Source organism: Stegostoma tigrinum, chromosome 4 (genome assembly GCF_030684315.1).
Source record: "Stegostoma tigrinum isolate sSteTig4 chromosome 4, sSteTig4.hap1, whole genome shotgun sequence".
NCBI classification, from domain to species: Eukaryota; Metazoa; Chordata; class Chondrichthyes; order Orectolobiformes; family Stegostomatidae; genus Stegostoma; species Stegostoma tigrinum.
The window spans coordinates 105,307,310-105,332,690 of NC_081357.1; the positions used below are offsets into that span (position 1 = coordinate 105,307,310).

The window sequence follows — 25,381 nt, forward strand, 5'->3', positions numbered from 1 at the left end:
TCTGATAAATTTGTGTGGGTAGGTTACATTATAAATTTTAGTGTAAGAGTTTTAAAAGAAAAACGATGGGAGGTGTATGCAGATGGGAGGAATTTCAATGTAAAAATAAATACAGCATTAACATTTATGACTACTAAGTGGAACAAATCATACTGACTGAACCCAGAGTTGGGATTAGGCTTAGAAAAATTATTTTCCTATCGGTCACAGCAAAGTGAAAATTTAAAATAATAGTATACATTCAAGTCCTTCAGATCTGCAGTACATTTTTTTCCGCTGGTTCATCAGATTTAAAGTGAATAAATGTATTCTTTTACAAATTTAGAGAACCTGATAGGGCAACCACAATAATTTTGGGAAGGTCTACAATTTAAAATGAAAAAAGCGCCTTTTATAACACTCACAGCAATAGTCAATATGCAAGAGCAAGTTGAATCAAAGCATGTAAATTGCTTTCTGTTTGTAATGTAACAACAAAACTAAGAAAGCGTAGTTCCCATAATTCTAACATCGCAGCTTAGAAAGTGGAATAAAATGATCCAGCATAACACAGGTTTTACTGAAATCCACATAGTCTGTGCAAAGGAGTTTGCTTTCGAATAAATCAGCGATTGCTAAATTACTGAAAAGATGCTGTCTGAAATCATACCAATTTGAGCGCAACAAATGTTGACATGACAAAATGCAATGTAGTCTACAGTATACAATACATTGCAGTTTTGGTCAAAAGTTTGAGTTTGGAGATAGTGATATTTGTTGAAAAAGGCATGTCATCTTTTTTTACAAGTATAGTTTTGATGTTTCCAAATACAATGGAAAAGATGTTTGGCAAGCAGAAGTTTCGTATGAATATGAGGATCCATAATATGTGGGATAACTTTGTTCATTGGGGTATTGCTTACTTTATGACTGGCAGAATTATGTCTCATGAATGATTTAATAACTTTTACTATTTCATCTTGTACAGTGAGTTAAGAATAAATCGGTAAGGAAGCCTTTATATTTTTTGTAAATTGGTGCTTTGGAGGCTTGTTTATATCCAGTGTTCACAAAATAACTAATAAAACCATGAGCCAAATCTTTAGAATTATGTACTTATTTCTGTTGTATTTGATTTGCCTAGTACGTCATCCTGAGTTTTCCATGCTTGGTATTTTCCATTAATTTTAATGTGGGGGGAGAAAGTGTTTTCAGCCAGAAATGTTCAGAATCTGATCTGCAAGTCAATCATACAGCAGAGGAACAGGCCTCTCGGTTCAGTATGTCTGTCCAGGCCAACAAATACTCATCACATTTACCTGTACTTGGTCCATAGCCTACTACGCCCTGGCATTTTAAGTGCTCTTCCAGATGCTTCTTAAATGTAAGAGTACCTGCCTCCACTACCCTCTTAGGCAGCTGGATGAAAAATGTTTTTTTTTTGGATCTCCTTTAAACCACTTGCTCCTCACCTTAAATATATGCCCTCTGGACTTAGGCATGTCAGCAATGGGAAAGAGATTTTCATGATCAACTCTGTCTAATCCTCTCATAATCTTGTATACCTCAATCAGAAGCCCTCAGCCTCCTCTGCTTGATGAAAGTTAAGTTTAGCTTATCTGGTCTGTCTTCATAACTAAGACTTCTCACGCCAGGTAATGTCCTGGTGAATCTCCTCTGCACCCGCTGTAGTTCAGTCATGTCATTCTGAGTGTGGTGTCCAGAACTGTGTACAATATTCTAATTGTGGCCTAACCAATGTTTTATAAAGTTGTAACAAGACTTTTTTGCTCCTGTATTCTGTGCCCTGGCTAATGATGATAAGCATCCCCAATGTTGCCTTCACCACCTTGGCTACCTGTGCTGAGACTTTCAGGGATCTGTTGTTCCCTTTATCCCTGTATTCCTCAGTACTCCCCAGGGATCTACCATCCATTGTACATATCCTTCCTTTATTAGACTTCCCAACATGCAGTACTTTGCATTTATCAGGATTAAATTCCACCTGCATTGCCCTGCTGAATTTACCAGTTGATCAATATCAGACTGTAGCCTGACACCATCATCCTCACTATCAACAACATCCCCAATTTTTGTGTCACCTACAAACTTTCTACTTAAGTCTTCTACATTCACATCCAAGTTATTAATGTACATAACAAACAGCATTGATCGCAGCACTGATGCCTGTGGCATACTGCTGGTCACAGACTTCCAATTACAAACACAACCCTCCACCATTCTGATGACAAGTCAAATTTGAGTCTGGTTTGTCAACTTGCCATTGATCTCATGCATTCTACCTTTTAAACCAGCCTTCCATGTGAGGCCCTGTGAAAAGCCTTAGTGATGTCCATGTAAACCATATCAACTGCACTACCCTCATCAATACATTAAGCCACCTTTCCAAAAATACTTAACTAAATTAATTCAACAGGATCTCCATCAAACAAATCTGTGCAGACGTATTCCTGAACAATACTTCCCTTTCCAAGTACTGATTATCCTGTTCTTCAGAATTTTTTCCAATAATTTCCTAGCCATGGGCATCAGACTAACTAGTCTAATTATCTGGCCTGTCCTTGCTGCCTTTCTTGAACAAAGGAACCAAATTAGCTATTGTTCAGTCATCTGGCACTTAGCCTGTGGCTAGTGAAGTAGCAAATATATCATAAGGGCCCAGCAATCTTCTCCCTGGGATACATCTCAGCAGATCCTGGGGAGCTATGCATTTGTATGCCTGTTAAAACATCTCATACCTCCTCTTTGTTAATCTTAACATGTTCTAGAACCTTGCCATCCCAACTGATATACCCATCTACAAATGTTATTAAATGTGGATCAGAAGTAGTGCTGGAGAAGCTAGTCAAGTTTGGAAGCGTTTGTGGAGACAGAAACCGGTTCAAAATAGTCATATAACTCGAACTATTAACTCTGTTTCTCTCTCCACAGATGCTTCACATCAGCTGAGTTTTCTACCATATTAGTTATATTTCAGGTCTCCAACATTTACAGTTCTTGACTTATATTTTGCTGTTAAATATGAATCCTTCTTTATTTCTCCTCGCCACCTTTTGCTGTTGCGTGTATGTAATACCCATAAGTGGGCAACATGTACAATGCACTTTTCAATTCACTCATCACTTTCCTTAGTAAATGGAAGATGCAGCATGTTTCAATGGCTTATTTCCAGGATTGTGAACAATAATCTTTAAATGTAACTTGAGCATTCGATTTCATCCATAGCACTTACAATGTAAGAACTTTACTGTTAGTTTCATAATGCACCCAGTCAGATACAGTGTGATGTAAAATATGCTTACCCCTGAAATAGTTCACTCTATAGCAAAGCACTTACGTATGAAAACCATTTTCTGCCACAGGACTGATTTTTGTGCAGCAAGTTTTGTGAAGGACAGTCTGCACAGTTAGTATTGCGTAACTGCTACTCAGGATGGAACTTGTACACTTAGTTTGAGTATTTTTATTTGAGTGGTTGGTTTGATATTGTTCAGCAAGGTTACTGGCTGTCGTTGGTTATTATTTAGGTCCGTACAAGTAGAATCCAAAGTGTAAAAGATCCCATTTGGTGGGAAGATTATGCTTTGCAAGTAATGTTGCTCTCCTAACATTAGTAATCTGAATCAGTTAGCAGGCATTTAAAGAATGTTGGTATGGTTTGAATTATGTATGTGATGGCAGTGATATGCAGATCTTTTACAATATAAAAACTGATGACAAGCAACAGATTATCACAAAATATGTAGAATACAGCATCCATTCTCGTGTCTTTGAATGAAACTTGCATTTCTAATTTCCTGAGAACTTTCACTGGTCACATATTTCATGGTTCTGGTGTTATTGATTTTGCAGCGACAAACACTGGCAAAGTGACCGAGTTTTTGACAGACTTTACGCTATTTTCCAGTGGTAGGACACTCCATCTGGTATGGATAAGAACTGCCACAATTCTTAAGTTGTAGACCTGTTGAGACTTTACCTGTTGCTTTGTTAGTTTGTTTTCTGGTACATGATTGATGATCAGTGTTTCCAAGAGGTCAATTTGGAGTTTGTTAATTATTGTTGAAGGCCGCAACTCTAGGAGCTCTGGGCTCTAAAAGTAATCAAGATGGATCCCATTTGACAGCATTCTGCTTTAATAGAATCCCCATAGCCATTTGGCCCATCAAGTCCACACCAACCCTCCAATGAGCATCCTACCCATACCCATCCCCCCCACCCTATCCCTGTAAACCTGCATTTCTGATGGCTAACACACCTAACCTACACATTCTTGAACAATAGGGATAATTTAGTATGGTCTACTGACCTAACGTGCACATCTTTGGACTGTGGGAGGAAAACATAGCACCTGGCAGACACCCAGGCATAGGGAGAACATGCATGCACCACATAGACTGTCGCCCAAGGATACACTGTGAGGCAGCAGTGCTGACCACTGAGCTACCACACTGCACATAATAATTTTTCAACACAATTAACAAGACAGCCAGTCATCAATTATTTGTTTTAATTTCTTAGTGGACAAGTTCACTATTACTGACATCAAAGTCATATTAGGTTGCTCGTTATCTCAATTGCATGTAACATTGCTTACTAGTCATGTTTTCTGTTTGCTTAGTGCATCAGTGCGATTGTTTTGCACAGGTTGTGTGTCCACAATCTGGCAGTTTCGGGACCAGGCCTTTCCTAGAGCAGAGGACCGTGGGTAGTCATGTGTCCAATATAGATGCTCCAGTTCCCTGCCCATGCTGTCCTCTTGGACTGAGAGCAAAGCCTGTCCTACTGCTCACTCTGGTCGCAGAGTGATACAGAGGAGGGGATCTAACCAGGGCACTAACTGATAAACCCTAAATATAGCCAGCAGTGAACGCTGTTAGGAACTAGGTGCTGATATTTAAAATGAACTTCAAAATAGCACTGTAGGAAATAAAGACAAATGGCTGTCTAAAACCAGATGTACTGTGGGTGTCAGATTAAAAAAATACTCCATGGGAGCAGTATAACCCATATGTTGTTGTTTTCTGCGGTGTGAGAAAGATTGTGAGTGCATGTTGTTGAGGTGCAGTCACTTTGCTCAGGCATCGGGATCTCAAATATACCTTATAATTCGTAGCTCCTGAATGTAGAAGTAAAGTCCTTTTTGTTTTGTTATCTGCGATTGCAAAAGCTGCCGTAATGCCTTTGACATGTCACAGCCATGACTGTCACTGTGGGAATAGATACCTTTAAATGCACATTGTGAGTTTTAGATTGAATATGGACGATGTCATAATGATCTTCAACACTATTTGTGATCAGTGATCTGGGATCAGACTCATTTCAAAGCAAAATTTCTCTGTAATGATTGAAGCTGATTTTTGTTTTGATCGTATGATTATATGTTGAGATCAGTCTGTGTACACTGTGCTAGTTCTGAAATGGTGTCATCTCTTATATGTGTCTACTGCAGCCTCAATATGTACCTTTATTTCCAACTTAAAATGTTGTCTGCTGCAAATAAACAAATATCTGAAAGCAATGTTTCCTACTTTAACCAACTCTCCTTATTTTGCCGTTGAAGTTCTGGGTACGGAGAGGGAAGTAATACATTGAGCTCGAAGTATAGTTGTAATTCAAATGGTCTGAATTTAGTTGATTTATCAGGTGCATCCCTAACTGCAAAAAAAGTAGAAATGGTATTCCTTATTCCCAATCCTCTTGATAATATTGACTATAAGATCTCAACATAATCTTCAAAGTTTGATGCGACTGTTCTAATCTGTCTGCCCAGGGATTTGAATTGGTTAATTTCTAAGCTATTCATAACTCACTTGAATAATTTTGATGTAAAATTTGGCCCTTGATCCATTGTGATCTGTCAGTAGTCTGTATCTAGTTAAAAAGAAAATTGAGTAACTGTTCTATAATCCTTTTAGCCACGATACTGCTTAATGGAATGGCATCTGAAAATCTGGTAGACATATCCATTATGGTCATTCAATACTGATTCACATTTTTTTGTTTTAGGGAGAGATCCTATACAATCAATTAAGACTCTTATAAAAGGTTCCTTAAATGTAGAAATGGGTATTAAGGTGCTGGTTTTATCTCTGACTGAGATTTTCCAATTATCTGACATCTATGACATGTCTGGCAAAATTGAACCACATCCTTATGTAGTCTAGACCAATAAAAATGATTTTCTATTTTGCCTTGAATTTTCCTTACTCACAAATGACCACCTAGTAGTAATTCATGTGCTACCCTCAACACCACCTTTCTATAGCCTACCAGTAATACAACTTGATGATCTACTGCCCTTTTCTCATCTGCCTGAATATGTGATGGTCTCCATTTCCTCATTAGAACAACTTAGCATTTGTAACATCTGTCATGACTGCAATTTTGAAACATTATAATTTAGGAAATAGAACATACCATTCAGCATGGCAAACTCCCATAATAAAATAAACATTTGCAAGAGTCATGGAGGTGTACAGCATGGAAAAAGACCCTTCGGCCAGTTGTGTTCATGCTGGTCAAAAACAACCACCTAATTATGGTAAGCCCATTTTCCACTACTTGCTTTAGGGCCTTGTATGCCTTGGCATCGCAAGTACACATCTAAATGCTTCTTAAATGTTATGAAGGTTTCTGTCTCTACTACACTTACAGGCAGTGAGTTCCCCACAACTATCTCGGTAGAAAAAAGTATTGCCTCATGTCTCCCCTAAACCTTTTGCTTCTTTCTTTAAATCTATATCCCCCACCGCCATCAAGGGGAAAAGGTTTGCTTTCTGTTTACCCAATCTATGCCCGTCATTATTTTATACATCTCAATCATGCCTGTCCCAATCTCCTCTCCTCAGAAGAAAACTGCCCAGCCTGTTCAGTCTCTCTTTTTAGCTAAAAGTCTCCAGTGCAGTCTCATGCTTCTTATAATGTGGATTCCAGAACTACACACTGTTTATGGCCTAATCAATCTTATATACAGTTCCAGCTTTGCCTCTCTGCTCTTAAAACATATGCCTCTACTGAAAAAGGCAAGTATGCATATGTCTCCTTAACCACTTTTTAACCATCTCCCCTGATACCTTAGGGTGGACATGCAAACCAAGGTCCTTCTGATCTTTTGTGCTTCTCAAGGTCTTACCATTCATCATGTATTCACTTGCAAAGTTTGGTCCAGGAGGAAATTAATAACTTCAGAAGGGGCAAATAAATAGTGAATAGTGCTAATTTTATTGTGAATGTTTTAGTCAGAATTGTCATAATAATGGTCATATATTAGTTGGAAGGTAAAAGTCTCAGACATGGGAAAGGAAGAAAGATCTCCTAAGTACAAATGTTGTACCAAAAGGATAGAATTAAAAAATGAGAGCTTGTATCAAACATATATTGAACCTTGGTTCGGCCACTCTTGAAATAATTCTTACAGTTCTGGTCACAATTATTGAAAGGACAATGAGTTGCTGAAGAACCTACAAGGAGGATTTGCAACATTGATATCAGTAATGCCAAGGTATACGTATTGAGAATGGATTGACAGGTTGAATCCCTCATCCCTTAGTCTGTGGGGAATGAGAGTCAAAAAAAAGATTGACTGGCACCTACCAGAGTTTTTAAATTATGAAAAGTGTTTGACAGAATAGATACGGAGACAATGTTTCCTTTTGTGCAGAAGAATCTATACAAGGATATGGGGTGGTGGGGGGAGAGCAGGGAAAGAGTAGACAGCTTTTAGATTTAGATAAGGAAAGATGGGATATTGCTGATGTGATGCTTGTAGAAGTGAAATGGAACTGAGGGTCGGAGTCAATCTTGCCTGAACAACTGCCCAATCAAGTGGGATGGACAGTATTATTGAACTGTAGCATAGAAATACATTGCAAAGACTCTTACAGTATTTACACATACCAAAGTTATAATGCTAGCCCCCTGTAATATTGATGATTCTGAATACAGTTTTTATTTAGCGTAATGTACAGTCTTTCAGGAATGTTGATTTACAACCATGAGCTCAAATAGATTCTTTGTCACTTGATGTCCTAGGAGAATTGTTTGTGCTTTGTTTCATCTGGCGTCATGTTTTCTTTGATAAAGTAAAACATTGGTCTTGGTAATGCTTATGTTTATTTAACTATGTAATAATGTTCTTATACCTTTCTTTGAAGTCCAGAATCTGCAAGAAGACAATAGGAAATAAAGTTCCATGTAACAGATGGTTAGGAGGCAAGCAGTATTGCTAATGAGAGGGGCTCAGGAATGCTGAAAGAGTCATTTTCAGATTGTGAGGATGGAGAAGTCATGTGAGGATTATCTGGGGCTGGTGCATTAAAGTGGGAAAACTTTTGAATGTGGCTTGAAGGAAGAGATTGGGAGAGGAGGAGTTTGGTGACTGTGTCAGAGTTTGCAGCACTCCGTGCTTGGACGGTTCTTTGTACTTGTGATTAGTTTTTCTTTCAAGCACTTGTCTCAGTGTCATTAGTCATTTGTAGGACTGAAAACAGAAAATTAAAGCAAACAGGTGGGGGTAATATATTAACATAGATCAAGAACATTGGCCTAGCAGAGTCGAAAGTAAAAAAAAAATTGCAAATGCTGGAAATCTGAACCAAAAACAGAGTTCTTACGTTTTGAGTCTGATGACCTTTCTTCAGAACAGATACTAAACTGAAAACTGTGCTTTCTGTCCACAGATGTTGCCAGACCAGCTGAGTTTCTCCAGAAATTTCTGTTCTTGTGGGAATAGATGAGTTGTTTTCCTAAATTTCACACTGTGACTGGTGGGGTACTTCAAGGATTAGTGTTTGGACCTTAACTGTTCACGACAGATACTAATCTGGATGAAGGAACCAAATGCAATGTATCTATGTTTGCTGATAACACAACTGGGCAGAGTTGTGAGGAGGATGCAATGAGGCTTCATGGCAATATAGCCAAATTGAGTGGGTGGACAAACATGTGGCAGATGCAGTATACCATGCACTTCAATCTGAAACCAGAAAGAAAGTATTATTTAAATAGCGACATATTGGGAAATATGGATGGGCAAATGGACCTGCGTGTCCTTTACACCAGTCAGTGAAAGTAGACAGGCAGATGCTGCAAACTGTTATGAAGACAAATAGAATATTGGCTTTCATTGGATTTGGATTCCAAAATATGAATGTCTACTGCAGTTAAATGCAAACTTGGTGAGACTTTTACAATACGATACACTTGCCATAGACGGCATGCAGGAGAGATTCACTCAGCTGACACTGGGGATGGCGGGACTGTCATATAGGGAGATGATGGTTCAACTGGGCCTGAGTTTAGAAGAGTGAGAGGGAATCTGATTGAAATGGAGAAAATTCTAAAAGGGCTGCACAGACTTAGATGTAAGGAGAATGTTTTCTCATATCACGGAGTCTAGCATTGGGGGCGTGGTCTCAGGATATGGCGAGACAGTTTAGAACAGAGATGAGGAAACATTTTTTTTCACCCAAACTGTGGTGAACTTGCATAATTCTCTATCACAGAATGCTGTGGAGACCAAGTCACTGAATATATTTAAGAAAGAGGTGAAATTTCAGATCTTGAAGGCATCAAGAGGCATAAAGAAAATGTGGGAATATGGCACTGCAGTCAAAGATCAGCCATGATCATATTGAATGGAGAAACAAGCTTGAAGGGCTGAATAGCTTACTGTTGTTCCTGGTTTCTGTGTCTGTGCCTGTGTCTGTATGTGGTGTTAGCATTTATCCTTCTGTATTTTTCCTAACTCCCTTAGCAGGTACGTTTGTGCTTGGTAATCTTAAATGGGCAAAACATACAATGCAATTTTGATATTCTACATGTGGAACTGACACCTTGTGAACTTGTTTGTGTATTGTTTCTACCTTACATGACCAGGTGTATTTGGATCACACATGCTTAATTTGTAAAGTTTATTTCTTATCTGAATCGATCTTAATGTTTTGACACAAAGCAACATTTATAATGGGCTCGTTTCTGCAATGGGATATAGGGAGATAACATGACCTCATTAAGTAAGATTACAACAGATCAATCAAAATGATGTCACTGTAAGAACAGTGAGAATTCAGCACAAATTAATGTAGAAGATAGGTTTCAATAGTGCAATTGCAAGGACAGTTGGAAAAGAATTTAAACTATTTGCAGTTGATGGAAAATCATTAAATGTTGATTTATTTAATCATCCACTTTCTCATGTGGTTGAAGGCAGAAGAGACATTTGTGTGCTGACAAAGGGGAGAAAAAGAATTAAGGGCATGCCCCAGAAGGAGACCTGATATCCAGCAAGGCCCAGATGCATTTTTTTAACACTTGGGAATGCAACTTTAAAATAGATAAGAGTTGTCATACTGTAAACCTGAAGTTCAGAAAAATAAAGCAATTCTAAATCAATAAATCGATAAAATGAATAAATAAGTAATTGATAACAATGACTGTTAATAAGTGTCAAGCAACAGCAAACTTTTTAAAGCCTTTTCCTTTCTGCCTTTTTGGTTAAAGACACCAGTTAGAGAGGGATGAAAGGAAGTTCCATGTCCTGATCATCAGGGATGGATTCAGACCAAGGCTGAGCTAAGCTGGGTTTAGTGACTGAAAATGAATGATTAACAAATAAGCTTGTGATATCCTCCGGTAATACACAGTCTGAACTGGCTATGGCAGAATTCGTATGAAGGTTGGTGATGGAAGTGATTTTCTTTCAGCACTGGTTTTCTGCCTTTCTCAGCTTGCATATTGGATAGGATTTTTGAGAGAGAGCAGGAGGAAGAGTAAGATTGAGAAGGCAGGGCCTTCAGGGTGACTTCAACATGTCAGACTGAACCTCCGCTGTTGGCCCCACTCTTCATTGCCATCCAGCCAATTGAGCTAACTGTGGGTGGAATGCACAGTAACATTGGAAGAAGGTCAGTGACCTTTTCAGCTCAGCGTGAGGCACCGTCCCTCTCTCACTATCTCTGCTATTGCACTTGCCTCTCTGTAAATCTAATGTTCTTCCACTCTCACTATTACTTGCAAAATCTTCCCTTACTCATTCTCTCACACCCCAAAACTTCCCATTCATCCTGCATGACCCTCTATGCTGCCTACTCAATCGTTTGGGACACTTCCATCTAAAGTAATGCCTTTGCCACTTATTTTAATCAGTATCCATACTTGCTTCTCTCTCAGCAAAACAGCCTCCAGTAGAGCAGAAAGCAGTCAGGGCGGTTGGTGGGCTGCCCAACATTCACCACCTCACCCCCAATAAAGAGAGGATCCTGACTCTGATAGCCCCAAATGGCTGACTCTACAGATCCAAATCCCGCGACTGGTATCGGAGGAAAGTCTTTACTTACTGTGCACAAACCTCCTGAACAAAGGCTATCCTCCTTGATTTGGCTGAGGACAGCTACAGCTGTGACAAACTGCCTGGCTTTGTGTGTGTGTCAAATTGTAAGGCAATACTACAGTACTGAGTGACTGGTATCTCTGAGGCAAGGCAATGCATGGCAGAGTTGCTGTAAGCCTTCAAACAGGCTCAGGGTGAGGAAGGGCTATGATATAAGCAAATAAGCCAAAAACAGAAATTGTTGGAAAAACTCCTCTTTAGAACTTCATTAGACCCGAAGCATAAATGCTGCTTTCTCTCCATGGATGCAGGCAAATCTGCTGAGCTTTTCCCAGCAATTTCTGTTTTTTTTTTCATTTCTGATTTACAGGTTTTTTTTTTGCTTTAATCCAGAGATGGGACTTGGTCAGTTTGGGTGTGTCCCTGAGCGCAGTGTCCTTGCTGCAGCATTACAATGATAGTTGCTTGTGCAGCATTGAATTGTGACAGGGTTAGCAACTTGGTATGTGGATCAGAGATGTGCCACTTCAGTTTTTAAATGTTGGCACATGGCAGATCCAATGTCTGTGAACATGAGGTGCATTTGGCCAGTGTTCGAGCATTATGCCCTGATAGACTGATGCCTGGAGGTTAGTTGCAGCGAGTGGCAACTGAAGTTGCTAAATACTCATTCTGACTTTGATCTCAAGAATTCTTGACATCTATCTTGTTTGCTATATTTAATAATATAGGAAGCTGAATATTAACGAAGCAAGTTGTGGCCTTAATAATGGAGTTAACAAGCAGTAATCCTCCTTAGTTGGCAACTTGTAGTCCTGCAAAAAACTTGCTTTGTCGCTCATCAGGAGCATAAAAAATGAAATGTCTTGCACCCGACAGTGAGATGGATCTTGCTGGATTTCTTGCTCGTTTCCATCACAAATCTTGCCATAACTCACATCATTCAGACCCGTATAATTTGAATTAGGTGTACTGTCATGTGTGTTCAAGTTACAAAAGAACAGGAGTACAATGAAAAGTGTACAACATCGTCAACACGGTGCCATCTTAAATACAAAAGGACGTAGGTACAAAAAGTAGAGAAAATAAAGGCAAAATGTTACACTACATTATGGATGTGCATGCCATAATTATAAGTTAGAAAAATAAGAAATAAAACCAAAAAGACAGACATTGCAGTCTTTCTATAAGCAGTACTACGTGGTGTGTCCAGGCTCTACCGGTTCTCAACCTTTGGTCGTCTCTGCTCCAGGCCCACTGGCCACCATCCCTGCTCTGCTCTCGGCCAGTGGATTCCGCACATTGACTTGGCTGCAGCGATCAGAAACTCTCACAAATTAGCCAACATTCATAAAGTCAACGTGAAATAAACAAAACCATCACTGAACTAAACAGAAACTAACATTTTATCAAGAGACGCACAAACTAATCAAGGATGAAGAAAATTTCATCTATTTTGATTTACACCTGTAAGGTCAAGTTTTCATACAGTAAATATGAAAGACATGGTCTACTTTTGAAAGTTGGAATTAGACACTGGTTTACGCAGACAAGCTAAATTCCAGGGAGTTATTCCAACAGAGAAAATGGACTTGTGACATGAAGAACTGAATGAATATCCCTCTCAGATCTTCAAGGGACAAAGCATTTCGTAAGAACATCAGAATGCCATAAACTTACAAAGGATAACTGAAATCTGTGTTACTAATTAGGATATAAAGCATCACTTAGATAACTGCACTCTCAGATTAAAACCCTGCCTCCAAGGACACTTTATGGACTTTAAACCGTATATTCTTTGACCTTTGTTTTTGAACTAGGTCCCAATGCTGTTTAACTTTCTGTATCTGTTTGCAAGTATAGTTGACATCTCATTTTTATTACTTGCCTCATTAACAACTTTAAAGATTGTTTTTTCTTTTGCACAAGAAAACCTTGCTGTTGGTTCCCTACTAGGCACTGTGACACTACACCTTTAAATCACATTGTGCTCAAAGGAAAATAAAACTTTGTTGAGGACAACAAAGTAAGTTAAAAGAGGGGAGTCGATTCACCCCTCCTCACCTGTACTACTACATTCTCACTTTAACAACTACATGTATAGTCATCCAGAGAGAAGTGAATTTGAAAGCCTTCCCTCTCTTTCTCAGAAGTCTGTCTTCTCTGTAACTGAACTGTTGTCTCGTTGAAGTTTTCCCACCATTCAATCACGGTTTTGCCTTGGCAAGATCTCTTTTCAACTTACTCAAGTTAATCTTCCTCCCATCAAATATTTTTTATTGTTGACTATATGAAGGATTATACTCTAATGCCACTTATCTCAATTTGGTGATTGTATGAGAACTGTTTTGCAAATGTTCACTCATTGAAAGATTCTCCAGTTCATGCCAAAACTGCACTCAACACTACTTCCCTTCTCCTTGGGCTGAAGGCTCACTGACCAAACACGTCCTCTGATAGGCATTTCATGAATTTTTCCCCCTTTGTCAATTACAGCATTACAATTGCCATCTATATTTGGATATTCAAAGTTCCGTATTATCAATACCGTGCAGTTCTTGCATGCACTACATTAATCAATGTTTTCTTAATTTCCTTCTGAACTTTGTCTTTTTTGAAATATTAAGAGCCAGATATTTTTCAAGCTAAAGGGTATTGGCATTTCCTACATCATTATATAGAAATGTGTCATCCCAATTTTCAGTGGATAGATCTGCATTCAAATTGCATGTCCTCTTCAGTTTGTTGGTGTATTTTTTCACTTTTAAAATATTTGTTCATCATTTTTTTGAACAACATTGTGAATAATGGATGATGACAAGAATTATCAAGCAACATATTCTCTTTCAGAATAAAACCAAAACACTGTGGATGCTCGAAATCTGAAATAAAAATAGAAAGTGCTGGAGAAACTGAGCTATCTCTGGAAGCATCTGTGGAGAGAAAAACCAAGTTGATATTGAGTCCAGTTCTGAAGAACCGTCATACCAATCCCAAAACAATAACTTTATTTCTCTCTCCACTGACGCTGCCAAACCTGCTGACTTTCTCTTGAGCTTTGTTTTCTTTTAGCCCTAGAAAAAATATTATACATTAAAGTTGATGCCTCAAATGTTATTCAGGTGGATTTATGTACTGAATGGAAGGAAATATTTTAAATTGAGGAATTTGTGACAGGTTCAATGTTCAGTCAATGAACTGATATTAAAGTATCCCAAAAAATCCACTTTTTTATTTTTTCAGTTGGCGACTTGTTCAACAAATATTCAAATTTATCAAGTAATAATTTTAAGGTTACCCACAGTGTAGCCAATGTACAGAACTCCATTAGTTGGGAATAGTGGTAGAATAACATCTCCTGCCTACATTTTAGCATCAATTTGTAATTTAAGCATCAGTTATGTGGAAGTTGCTTTAGGGATAGAGTGGTTGAGCACTTCAACAAATATGACTTGCTCACAGAGCTAGCATGGCCTTGTTAGGGGAAGAGACAATGGACAAAGTTGAAGTTTTACAGTGCTAATAACAACATGATTCAATTCAGTCAGAATGTTTGGGCATTCACATTCAATCATGCACTTACTCCTTATCTGAAACTGCTCTGAACTTATCCATAAATTTCAAAGGCAAAATGCTGTTTGATGCTGTAAAACTGAAAATAACAGATCAGGTACCATCTGCAGAGGGATAATCACAGTTCACTTAACAGGTTTATGACTTTTCATTCACAGCCTGTTAAGTTTGAAAATATAATAGGTTTTGAGAAAGGGGGGAGGTGTGTGAAGACAAATATATGGGAAGGTTGAAGAACGGGAAAGATTAAATGAAAATTCACAACAGATCCATGAATATCCATGAGGCTCTATGTTTCATCAGCAGTAGCGGAATTGCATTCAATCCAAAATATAACCTTCTGGCCATGCACTTCTCTCAGTCCACAAGGCAAAGTTTTCCATCAAGAGTGCAGGAGAGCGTGCCAGTTGGAACAGCATCAGTCATGCTTTGAAATGAGTTGTCAACCTGGTGGCACTCTCACCAAGTGCAACTTGTATTCTAACCAATGGAATCAGCATTCGATAGATGGTGCTAAGCAATCCTGTGCCAGTGGATCAGATCAATACTCTGCAGTAATACCACATCCAGTCATGAATTGTGCTGAACAATTAAACAACAGGATGAGGAGGATCTACATATATCCCCATGTTCACTACTGTATGTTGGGAGTAAGGCAGAGGGCACCCAGGCATTTGTAGTAATGTTTAACCAGAAATGCTGCATGGATGATGAATCTCAGCCACCTCCTGTGGTTCCCAGAGTCTCAGATTTCAACCTTCATTCTGTGTGAGATCCAAAAACAGTTGAAGGCACTGGATACTGCAAAGGCTGTGGGCCGTGACTATGTTCCAGCAATAGTCAAGAGTTGTTAGAGTGTGGAAAGAGCACTTTTGGCCCATCATGTCTCTGCCATTGACTGAACTGAAGACTTGTACTGCACAGCTAGCAGCATCTCCCACCCCCACACCAGCCCCCCCAACCCGTGTCAAGTTGTTCCAATGCAGCTACAACACAGGCCTTTACCCAACAATGTAGAAAATTGTCCAGCTCTCAGCTGTCCACAAAATCAGGGCAAATCTACTCAGTTAATTATTGCTGTCTCAGCCTACTCTGAATCATTAGTACTCAGTCACCAGTTTTTAACCATGTTTAGGTTCAGAACTACCTGGATTACTTACCTCCAGAACGTTTAGATGTGTGAAGAGGCAGGGACTAGAGGGACATGGACCACGTACAGGCAGATGGGATTAGTATAGAATGACATTGTGGCCGGTACAGACATGGTGAACCTGTGCTACTATGTTCTTCATGTAATCTTGATCCAAACATGGTCAAATTGAGTTAAGCTGCAGAGGTGAGGTGAGAGTGACTTCCATAATATCTGGGCAGTAACTGACTATGTTACTAGGAATTCTAGCAAAATTTGAAGTAAGGATTGTGAGGAAAAGTCTTGATTTTCTGGAATCATAGTTATCACAAGATGGTACTAGTGATGGAGACTAATCATCTGAATAGTATGGCTGCAGGAATTCCCCAGAATCGTGTCTCAGGCCCAAACATCCTCAGTTGCTTTATCAATAGTCTCCTCTCCCTAAGATCAGCTAGTACAAGATTTGCAACTGATTGTTGATTGATGCTGTTCACAGTTTCTCATAGTGAAACTGTTTATGCCTGCATGTGTTTAGGCTGAATAACCCCCAGATTAAATTGATTAGTGCCAAGTAAATTTTGTCCTTCACACCAGTCGGGAAATGACTACCTTGTAAAATAAAATGTAACCAAATCATTGATATTTGGTTTTAAACTCCCTGCAGTTAACATGAATCAAAACTATGATTCTTGTGGCAATAAGAACAGGGTAGACACGGATTATGTCCAGTTGACACAACATCGAGATTTGGAAATAGATTGCTGTTTTTTCATCATTAATGGGACAAGTATTGGGACTCCCTACCAGATTTCCTTCACCTATTTCGAGACATTGGCTCGGTATCAACATGCAGAAATGTCTCTAAGTGATACCTATATTCGCTGAATGATTCTTTTTTAAAGTTCTTGCATTTTAAGCATAGAAAATACATGTATGGCTCCATACTCATAACTGTAAACAGAAATTGCTGATGTTATTATAAACCATTGTTGCATATAATAATGTGGAAGTAAGGAAGCACTGACATGCAGGAAATTTAAAGTAAATAACACAAAATACTGGACACTCTCAGCTGGTCGGGCACCATCTCTTGGGAAACAGATTTAACATTCCAGGCCTGTGATCCTTCATCAGAACTGTGAAAGTACTCTCTTGTACAACATTAAACTGTTTTAATCAGCAAATTACAACAAATTCTTTGACCACAATCTACTGTTCCGGTTCTTGCAAAATCCTTGCTGTAATTGTGTTTATCAGCGTGACCAGAATGATTATAAGCTTTAAGAATTGATACTGATTTTCTTTATTTTCCTAGCCAAGCAGAACACTAGTCATGACGAGTATGCCTTCAGAGTAAGTACTAAATTTCATTTTATTTTGATTTTCCCTGAACCTTAATAAAAAGTTCTAACCTTGGAAAGTTGGCAGCTTCATGCTGTTGTATGTTCAGATGGAAGCTAGATCTAACATGATAAAGAATGTATTATGTTGAGGTAAAAATAATGTGAAAAGAAACTTGCGCTAAAACAGGAGTGGAGTTTAGTTCTTCAACAGTAGTTGCCTGTGTACGCTCTGTAGAAATTGCTCTCAATTGCATTATTTTATTTCTGGTTTCTTGCATTAAAACAAAATGTCACCCAGTAAAGCCTTTTATATGAAAACAACAGTAAGCCATCCCTTTTTTCATATTTAGGTGCAACTTTAAGTTGCAAGTATATATATTTTTTCCTCTTTGTTTTCCTCCAATCTCTTGAGGACAGTGATTCCTGGCTCAGTAAGTGAAATCTATCAATAATGTATTTAATTCACCAAGTGTACAGTTTTGAATTCTAACTTCTTTGGATCTTCATTGAGCTCCTTTGTTCTGATGACCTTTAGCCTTACATATGGTCTGAAACAATCAAGGCTGTATGAGTAAATTAAGAAACAGTGTTAAAATGATGCTGGCTTTTGGACTCCAGGTTTTGGAGCTTGTAGATATTAGCTTGCAGGCTCTGGGAAGTGCAACCAAAAGCAGAAGGTTGTGATCCCTCCTTTTCAGCACTGGAGAAGAATAACTTTTTCGCATGTATGATTCTCGGTAGCCATCATCAAGAAAGGCAATGTTGTCTCCCGATATTTTTTTTTTCAGTTTTAATCTACCCACAGACTTTTGTGCAAAATACCTTCAGTGTCCATTTACCGTTTGCTTCATTCTTGCTATGGTCCATGAATGTTTTGCGTGGTGTAAGACCAGATGCCGCCAGTTTCCATTTACTGCATTCTGCTATGACACAAACCCTCATACCCATGTGTATCTCCTTTATCCGGCACTCTATTGATTTTCTGAGATTCCAGGACACCACCACCCAATATTAGATATTTGCTCCTGTCCACACAATTTATTAGATGTCACAACATTTGTTTGATCATTTAGCTTGTAAAGATGGTTTCAGCAGCCGCATACATCACTGGATTTCCCTTTAGCTTTCCAGCATTTTGCAGCAAAGAACTTATTGGCAAAAAAGTTGAAATTGCACTTTATCCTGATAAAGTGATTAGATTATTTGTCGTAGCTGCCAAACTCAAGATACCTGCTCTGATCTCCAGACCATGACAACCTAGTTAACATGACCAACTCTTCTACTTTCTGGTACTTTGGTACTTCAGCAGCTACATTCACTACACTAAAAATGTTTTTTTTCTGAAGATGACTCTATCACTCTCTAGCTTTCTTGCTACATCTGATTCATCTTTTCATTTAATATGAGTCTCAGTCTGAACATCATCAAGTGGTAAATCTGTTTGAATTCATGTAAGTGATGCTGTCTGGAAAAAGACAAATTCCTTCTTGAACTCTACTTTCCCATTCAATTCCTATGTTCAAACAGTTGTTGCTTGTAAAAGATTCTGATCCTTTCTTTAGAAGTCTGCTGTGTATTTTTACAAATTTCTCTGACTCTCATTTTTCCTACTGTGTTTGTTGACTTTCGGCAATGTCATCTCTTCTACAGTCTCTTTCACAATCTGCCTTGCCTATCTATACCTCTTTACTGACTGGCTACCTCCAGTCATTAAATTCTCATTTCTTGATTTGTGCTTAATTCTACAGCTCAATCTCTGATTTGTCCTACTTTTGCCAATATTTGCATGTTGACTGCAATCAAGCTTGCCTTGTTGCCTCTCGCCCTCTGACCGATACCTTGCTGTCTCCTTGTACATACAATTTAATATGGCCCTACTAGCCTTCATATCTTTCTTTTCTGTATTCCCATCAATCTTTTCCTCCAGCTCCCAATGTATGACCTTCCGATGTTCTCAATTTATCATTCTCTGTTTTGTTTTCAGCCTAGCAACCTTCAGTTCTAACACCAAGCCTGAGCATCCCATCAATTTATTTTAGTATTGAAAGTACATATCTTGGTGCCACTTTGCACAACCATCTTTCTCACTGCCACTGTTCATCTTCAACCCTTCATGTTTCTATCACCTTTGAGACTCTGTCTTATTTCAACCCATATTGTCCACATTTATCCTTTTATTTTTAAATGAAATCTTCTTCTGGATCATAGTCCCTTCACCATCCTCTGATCAGTTAATGAAGCTTCCAGCCCAGTGCTTGTCAGAATTGTCATAGAACACTCTGTTCAGTCATTAGCCCACACTCTTTCAAAATGGAAATGATTGTTCATTCATCAAAGAATTACCTATTAGCACTTGTTCCTTGATATCTTGCTTGATGTTTTTGGCCATATCTCACGCGTGCAGTTATCTTCAGTGATCCCCGAGGATCATTCCTTGTTCGCCTCCTGTTTCTCAGCTACATGCTGTTTTTCATGATATGATCTAGACACATATATGCCAGTTTTCACGTGTGCTGAAAGCACCCAGTTCCAAGTCTACATCATTCTCTCAAACCCTCTCTCCAACTTGTCAGATTGATTGTCCAATATAAAGCATTGAGTGAGCAGAAATTTCCTCCAATTAAATAACAGAAAATGTCACAATCTCTGTTCCCAGGGTACAAACTCCATCTGTCATCCAGGCTACTGTCTGAGGTTAAACCAGACAATTCATAACCATACTGTTCTCTTTGGCCTTGATATGAGTTTCAACTATTTATCTGGGCCATCAATATGACTGTTTATTTCCAGCTGCAAAATGTTGCATAACTCTTTGCTTTCCACCATTCATCTGCTGAAATCACCAGACATGATTATTGTAATGCATTCTTGGCAGGTCTCCCACATTCTACTCTCTATCAATTTGTCATCCACTAAAACTTTGCTGCTGTATCTTTAATTTCAGCATGTCAGTTCACCCTGCATTGCTGTGCTTACAAACCTACTTTGGTTCCTGGTTAAAATTCTTACATTTCTCGTCCTTGGTTTCAAATTATTCTGTGGTCTCATTCTTACCCATCAAGGTAATGCCCTGCAGCCTCACAACCATGCTTGTAGTTCTGGTTTTAAGCTGATTGAACCCTCAGCGCTGGAATTCTACCCAAAATCTCTTGCCTCCTCTTTCAGGTTTTCCTTAATATTTAATTTTTAGATCAAGCTTTTGGTCATCTTTGTCAGTGTCTCGTTATGCAGGGGGTGTTAAAATGCAGTACAGTAGTTGTGATAAGGAACTGTATAGTCAGGGGCATGGGTATTTCTGTGGCCACAAAAAAACCTCCAGGGTTGTGTGTTGCCTCCCCATTGCCAGGGTTAAGAATGAGCAGGGAAGAGCCAATCTCAAACGGGAGGGCGAGCGGGCAGACATTGCAGCACAAGTTGTACTATATCCTGCCTATGTTGTTAGCACCAAGGTCCTGCAAAGGGAGTTCACAGCGTTAGGTAGTAGGTTGAAAAACAGGATCTTGTGGGTTATAATGTCAGGCTTACACCCTAAAGTCACATGCCAGTGAGGTGAGGAATTGGAAGATACCACGGTTAAATACCTGGCAAAAGAGCTGGTGTAGGAGGGAGGCCTTCAGATACGTGGATTATTGGGATGCCTCCCAGGGCAGGTGGGATCTGTACAAGGAGGACAGGTTGCAAACTGGAGAAGCACCAACATCGTGTCAGGGAGGTTTGCTCATGTCACTCGAGTGTTTAAACTAGTGTAGCAGGGTTGTCAGAACCAGAACATTAGGTCAGCAAGTGAAATGGTGAATCAGAGACGAAAGCCACTGAGGCCAAAAGGACAAATGTATGGGGGAGGTAATTTAATATGGTGAGACTGGCGGTCTGAAGTGTAATTGTTTAAAAATGAGAAGTATGACAGGTAAGGGAGATGAACTTTGAGCTTGGATTAGTACATTTAATTGTGATGTTGTAGCCATTAGAGATTTTGTTGAGACAAGACAATGCTGGCAACCTAATATTTTGGGATTTACATGTTTCAGGTCAGATAGAGAGGGATGTGGAAGAGGTGGGGGAGTTGCATTAGTCATTATGAAGAATATCACAGCTGTACTCAGGGGGGATACCTTGGAGTGTTCATTCAGCAAGGCCATGTGGGTAGAAGTCAGGAGTAGGAAGGGTGCAATAACTTTGGGGTTGCACTAAAGGCCTCCCAACAGAAGTGAAAGATAGCGCAACAGATATGTGGATAAATTAAGGAAAAATTTTAGAATACCAGGGTTGTTGTATGGGTGATTTTAATTTCCCCTGAGTTGACTGGGACTTGTTTAGTGCAAGCAGCTTGTATGATGAGGGGGAAGTCTTGTTAGGTGCATCGAAGATGGTTTCTTAAGACAATATATAAACAGTCCAACTCAGGAAGAGACCATACTAGATCTGGTATTGGGGAATGATCCTAGCCTGGTGATCGAAGTTTCAGTGCGGGTGCATTTCGAGAACAGAAAGTTGGAAATTAATTGTGGGTAAGGATAAGAGTAGTCTTCAGGTATAACTACTAAACTGGGGGAAGGCAAACTGTGACAAAATTAGGCTGGAACTGGGAAATGTAGATCGAAGATGGCTGTTTGAGGGTAAATCCACATCTGTCGCAAGTCTTGTAAAGGCCAAATGATTAGAATTCATGAGTAGCATGTTCCTGTGAAAATGAAGAAAAGCAATGGCACGATTTAGCAATCTTGGGTGACAAGAAATTATGGGCTTAGCCGAAAAGAAAAAGGAGACATTCATAAGGTTTAAGAAACTGAAGACAGACCAAGCCCTCAAAAAGAAAGCAGGAAAGAACTTAAACATGGCGTTAGGTAGGCGAAAAGGGGCTGACAGGAAACAAACAGGAATAAGGAAAATCCCAGGGCATTTTATACATCAATAAGGAGTAAGAGAATAGCTGGAGAAAGGTTTGGTCCATGCAAGGCCAAAGGAGGAATTTGTACGTGAAGCCAAAGGAAGCACGTGACGACCTTAGCGAATACCTTTCATCAGTATTCACAACAGAGAAGGACTTTGTGACTGGTGAGTCATGAGAGGGATATGTTGATGTTCTAGGACATGTCGGTATTTTTTTAAAAAGTACCGTTGTGTGTTTTGAAGAGCATTGGGATAGACAAGTCCCCAGGACCATATGGGATATATCCCAGAATACTGAGGAGGGCAAGGGAGGAAATTGCAGGGGTCTTGCACAAAATCTTTGGATCTTCTTTAGTCACAGGAGAGATCCTAGAGGAGTGGAGAATAGCCAACATTATTCCTTTGTTTAAGAAGCGTAACAGGGGTAATCTGGGAAATTACAGGTCAATGAGCCTTAGATCAGTGATAGGTAAATTGTTGGAGAAGATTCTTAGGGATATAATTCACCCACGTTTGGAATACTATGGACTTGTAAACAGTAGGCAGCATGGCTTTGGGCAGAGGACGTAGTGTCTCACAAACTTGGTTGAGTTTTGATGGTTGGGGCGGAAGGGTGTTTTTCTAGCTGGAGATCGGTGACAGGGTGTTCCACAGGCACCAGTGTTTGAACTCCTGTTATTTGTTTTTAAATAACTTTTAGGAGAATGTAGGTCATCTGATTATGGAGAACACAAAGATTGGGGGAGCTATGGGTCGTGAGGAGGATTGCCAAAGGTTACAGCAGGACATAGATTGTCTGGAGACTTGGGCAGAGAAATGGCAGGTAGAATTTAATCTGGACAAATTTGAGGCGATGCAATGTGGAACGTCCAGTGCAGGCGGGAAATGGCAGAGCTTCTAGAAGCATTAACATACAGAGGGATATAAGCATTATAGGTCCACAGTTCCCTGAAAGTGACAACAAAAATGGATAAGGTAGTCATAAAGGTGTATGGCATGTTTGCCTTCATCAGTCGGGGCACAGTGTATAAAAATTGGCAAGTCATGTTGCAGTTGTATAGAACTTAAGTTCAGCCGCATTTGGAATATTGCATATAGTTCCGGTCACTACACTGCTAGCAGGATGTGGAGGCTTTCAACAGAGTAGAGAAAAAGTTTACCATGATGTTGCCTGGTTTAGAAGGTAATTGCTATGAGGAGAGATTGAAAAAAACTTGTTTTGTTTCCACTTGAATGTCAGAGGTGAAGGAACAACATGCTAAAAGTTTGCAAAATTATGAGAAGCATGGATAGAATGGATATTAGGAATCTTTTACCAAGTAATGTTTAACGTATATCATAGGTTTAAAGTAAAAGAGGGGAAAGTTTAAAGGAGGTGTGACAGGCAAGTTTTATAACAAAGCAGATACTATTGCAATATTTTAAGAGGCATCTTGACAGATATTTGAAAGGCAGGGAGTAGAGCGATAGGGAACAAATAGAGGCAAAAGTTTTTTAGTTTAGAAAGGTGTCACGTGTCAGCGCATGCTTTGTGGGCTGAAGGGCCTGTTCCTATGCTGTACTGCTGTTTGTTCTTTGCATGTTACTTGCCAGTTGTCTGCCAAAACTTGAATATTGTTCAGATCTTATTCGTTTGAATGTTGTCTGGTTCAGTATCTGAGGAGTCAGAAACGGTGCTGAACATTGTGATATCATTGGCAAATATCCCCGCTTCTGGCCACTAGTTAACCCTAACTGAAAATCATAAAAAAAGGAACAAATTATTAACACATTTCTGTTTGTAGGACTTTGTGTACAAAATTAATTCTTATATTTCCTCCAACAGTGACTGCACTTCAAAAATACTCTGTGCCTATAATGCACTTTGCAATGTCTGTTTGCATGTAACATCATTTATGCCACTCCTCTATTGTATCCATTTTTATAAGCAACACTAGCCTTTCAATCATAAACCTTATAGCACAGAAGGGCTTTTAACCCATTGAATCTGCCAGGTCTTTGAAAGAGCGGGCCAATTAGTTTCACATTCCTGGTCGTTACCCACGGCCCTCTGAATGTCTCCTCTTAAAAAAAAATCCAATTCCCTTTTGAAGGTTACTGTTGAACCTGTTTCCACTACATTATCACATGTTGCCTCGAACATTTCCCAAATATCTTCAATCTGAACTCTGATTATTGATCTTACAATGGCAGAGAAGTACAGCTGTGATAGTATGGTTCATGTCATCTATTCGTAACATTTTATAGCAACTCTTTGATTGTATGTTATATAAATGATTTTTTAAATGTTTTTTTTTCCCTAACAGGAATCAGGTTATTGTAATTCAAGTCGTGAAACAGCTCGGTGGCTTTTTGTTCTCGGACCAAGTGAATGAAACAACTACCCATGTTGTCGCAGGACACTCACGACGTACATTGAATGTCTTGTTTGGAATTGCCCAAGGGTGTTGGATTTTGTCCTTTCACTGGGTAGGTTAACTTTACGGAATCACCCATGCTTCAGTGTACTTTACCAAACATTCCTTGAGGAGGTGCAAAAGAAATTAACAGATTTGCAAAAGTGCCACATGAAAGGTAATTTACAGAAAGTTGTCGGGGGTCGGGGGGTAACATATTGGCATAGATGAAGATTGAATGCATAACCAGCAACAGAGAGTAGGCAGATATGGTCTTTTTCTGATTGGCAGAATGTAATGAATTATGTGCTGCAGGGATTGCTGCTACAAACTGAATTGTTTACCATTTATGTAAATGACTTGGAAGGAGGGATGGAAGGCATTGTTGTCGAATTTGCTGGTGACACAGAGGTAGATAGGAAGCTAAGTTGTGAAGAGGATACCAATAGGCTAAGCAAGTGGGCAAAGATATGGCAAATGGTGAATAATGTGGGAAAATGTTCAATTGTTCATTAAAAATGGATTAAAAATAAAGAATATTATTGAATAGTGAGCAAATATAGAGCTCATAGGTATAGTGGGATTTTGGTGTCTTTGTACATGAATTATCCAGATACAGTGAGTATTTAAGAAAGCTAATAGATTGTTCTAATTTACTGTGAGAGAAATTGAATATATTGTTAGAGAGGTTGTGTTTCAGTTAGACAGAGCATGG

At 39.1% G+C, this 25,381-nt stretch overlaps 1 protein-coding gene across 2 annotated transcripts in view; it reads left to right on the forward strand.

The window, feature by feature from the left end:
- mcph1 (microcephalin 1) overlaps positions 1-25,381 on the forward strand; it is a 298,002-nt gene that overhangs the window by 71,541 nt on the left and 201,080 nt on the right. For both annotated transcript variants that reach the window (XM_059645582.1, XM_059645583.1), the window contains exons 11-12: positions 17,353-17,390; positions 24,577-24,739. In XM_059645582.1, coding sequence (XP_059501565.1) covers positions 17,353-17,390; positions 24,577-24,739 — 201 coding nt within the window. The remainder of the gene's footprint in view (positions 1-17,352; positions 17,391-24,576; positions 24,740-25,381) is intronic.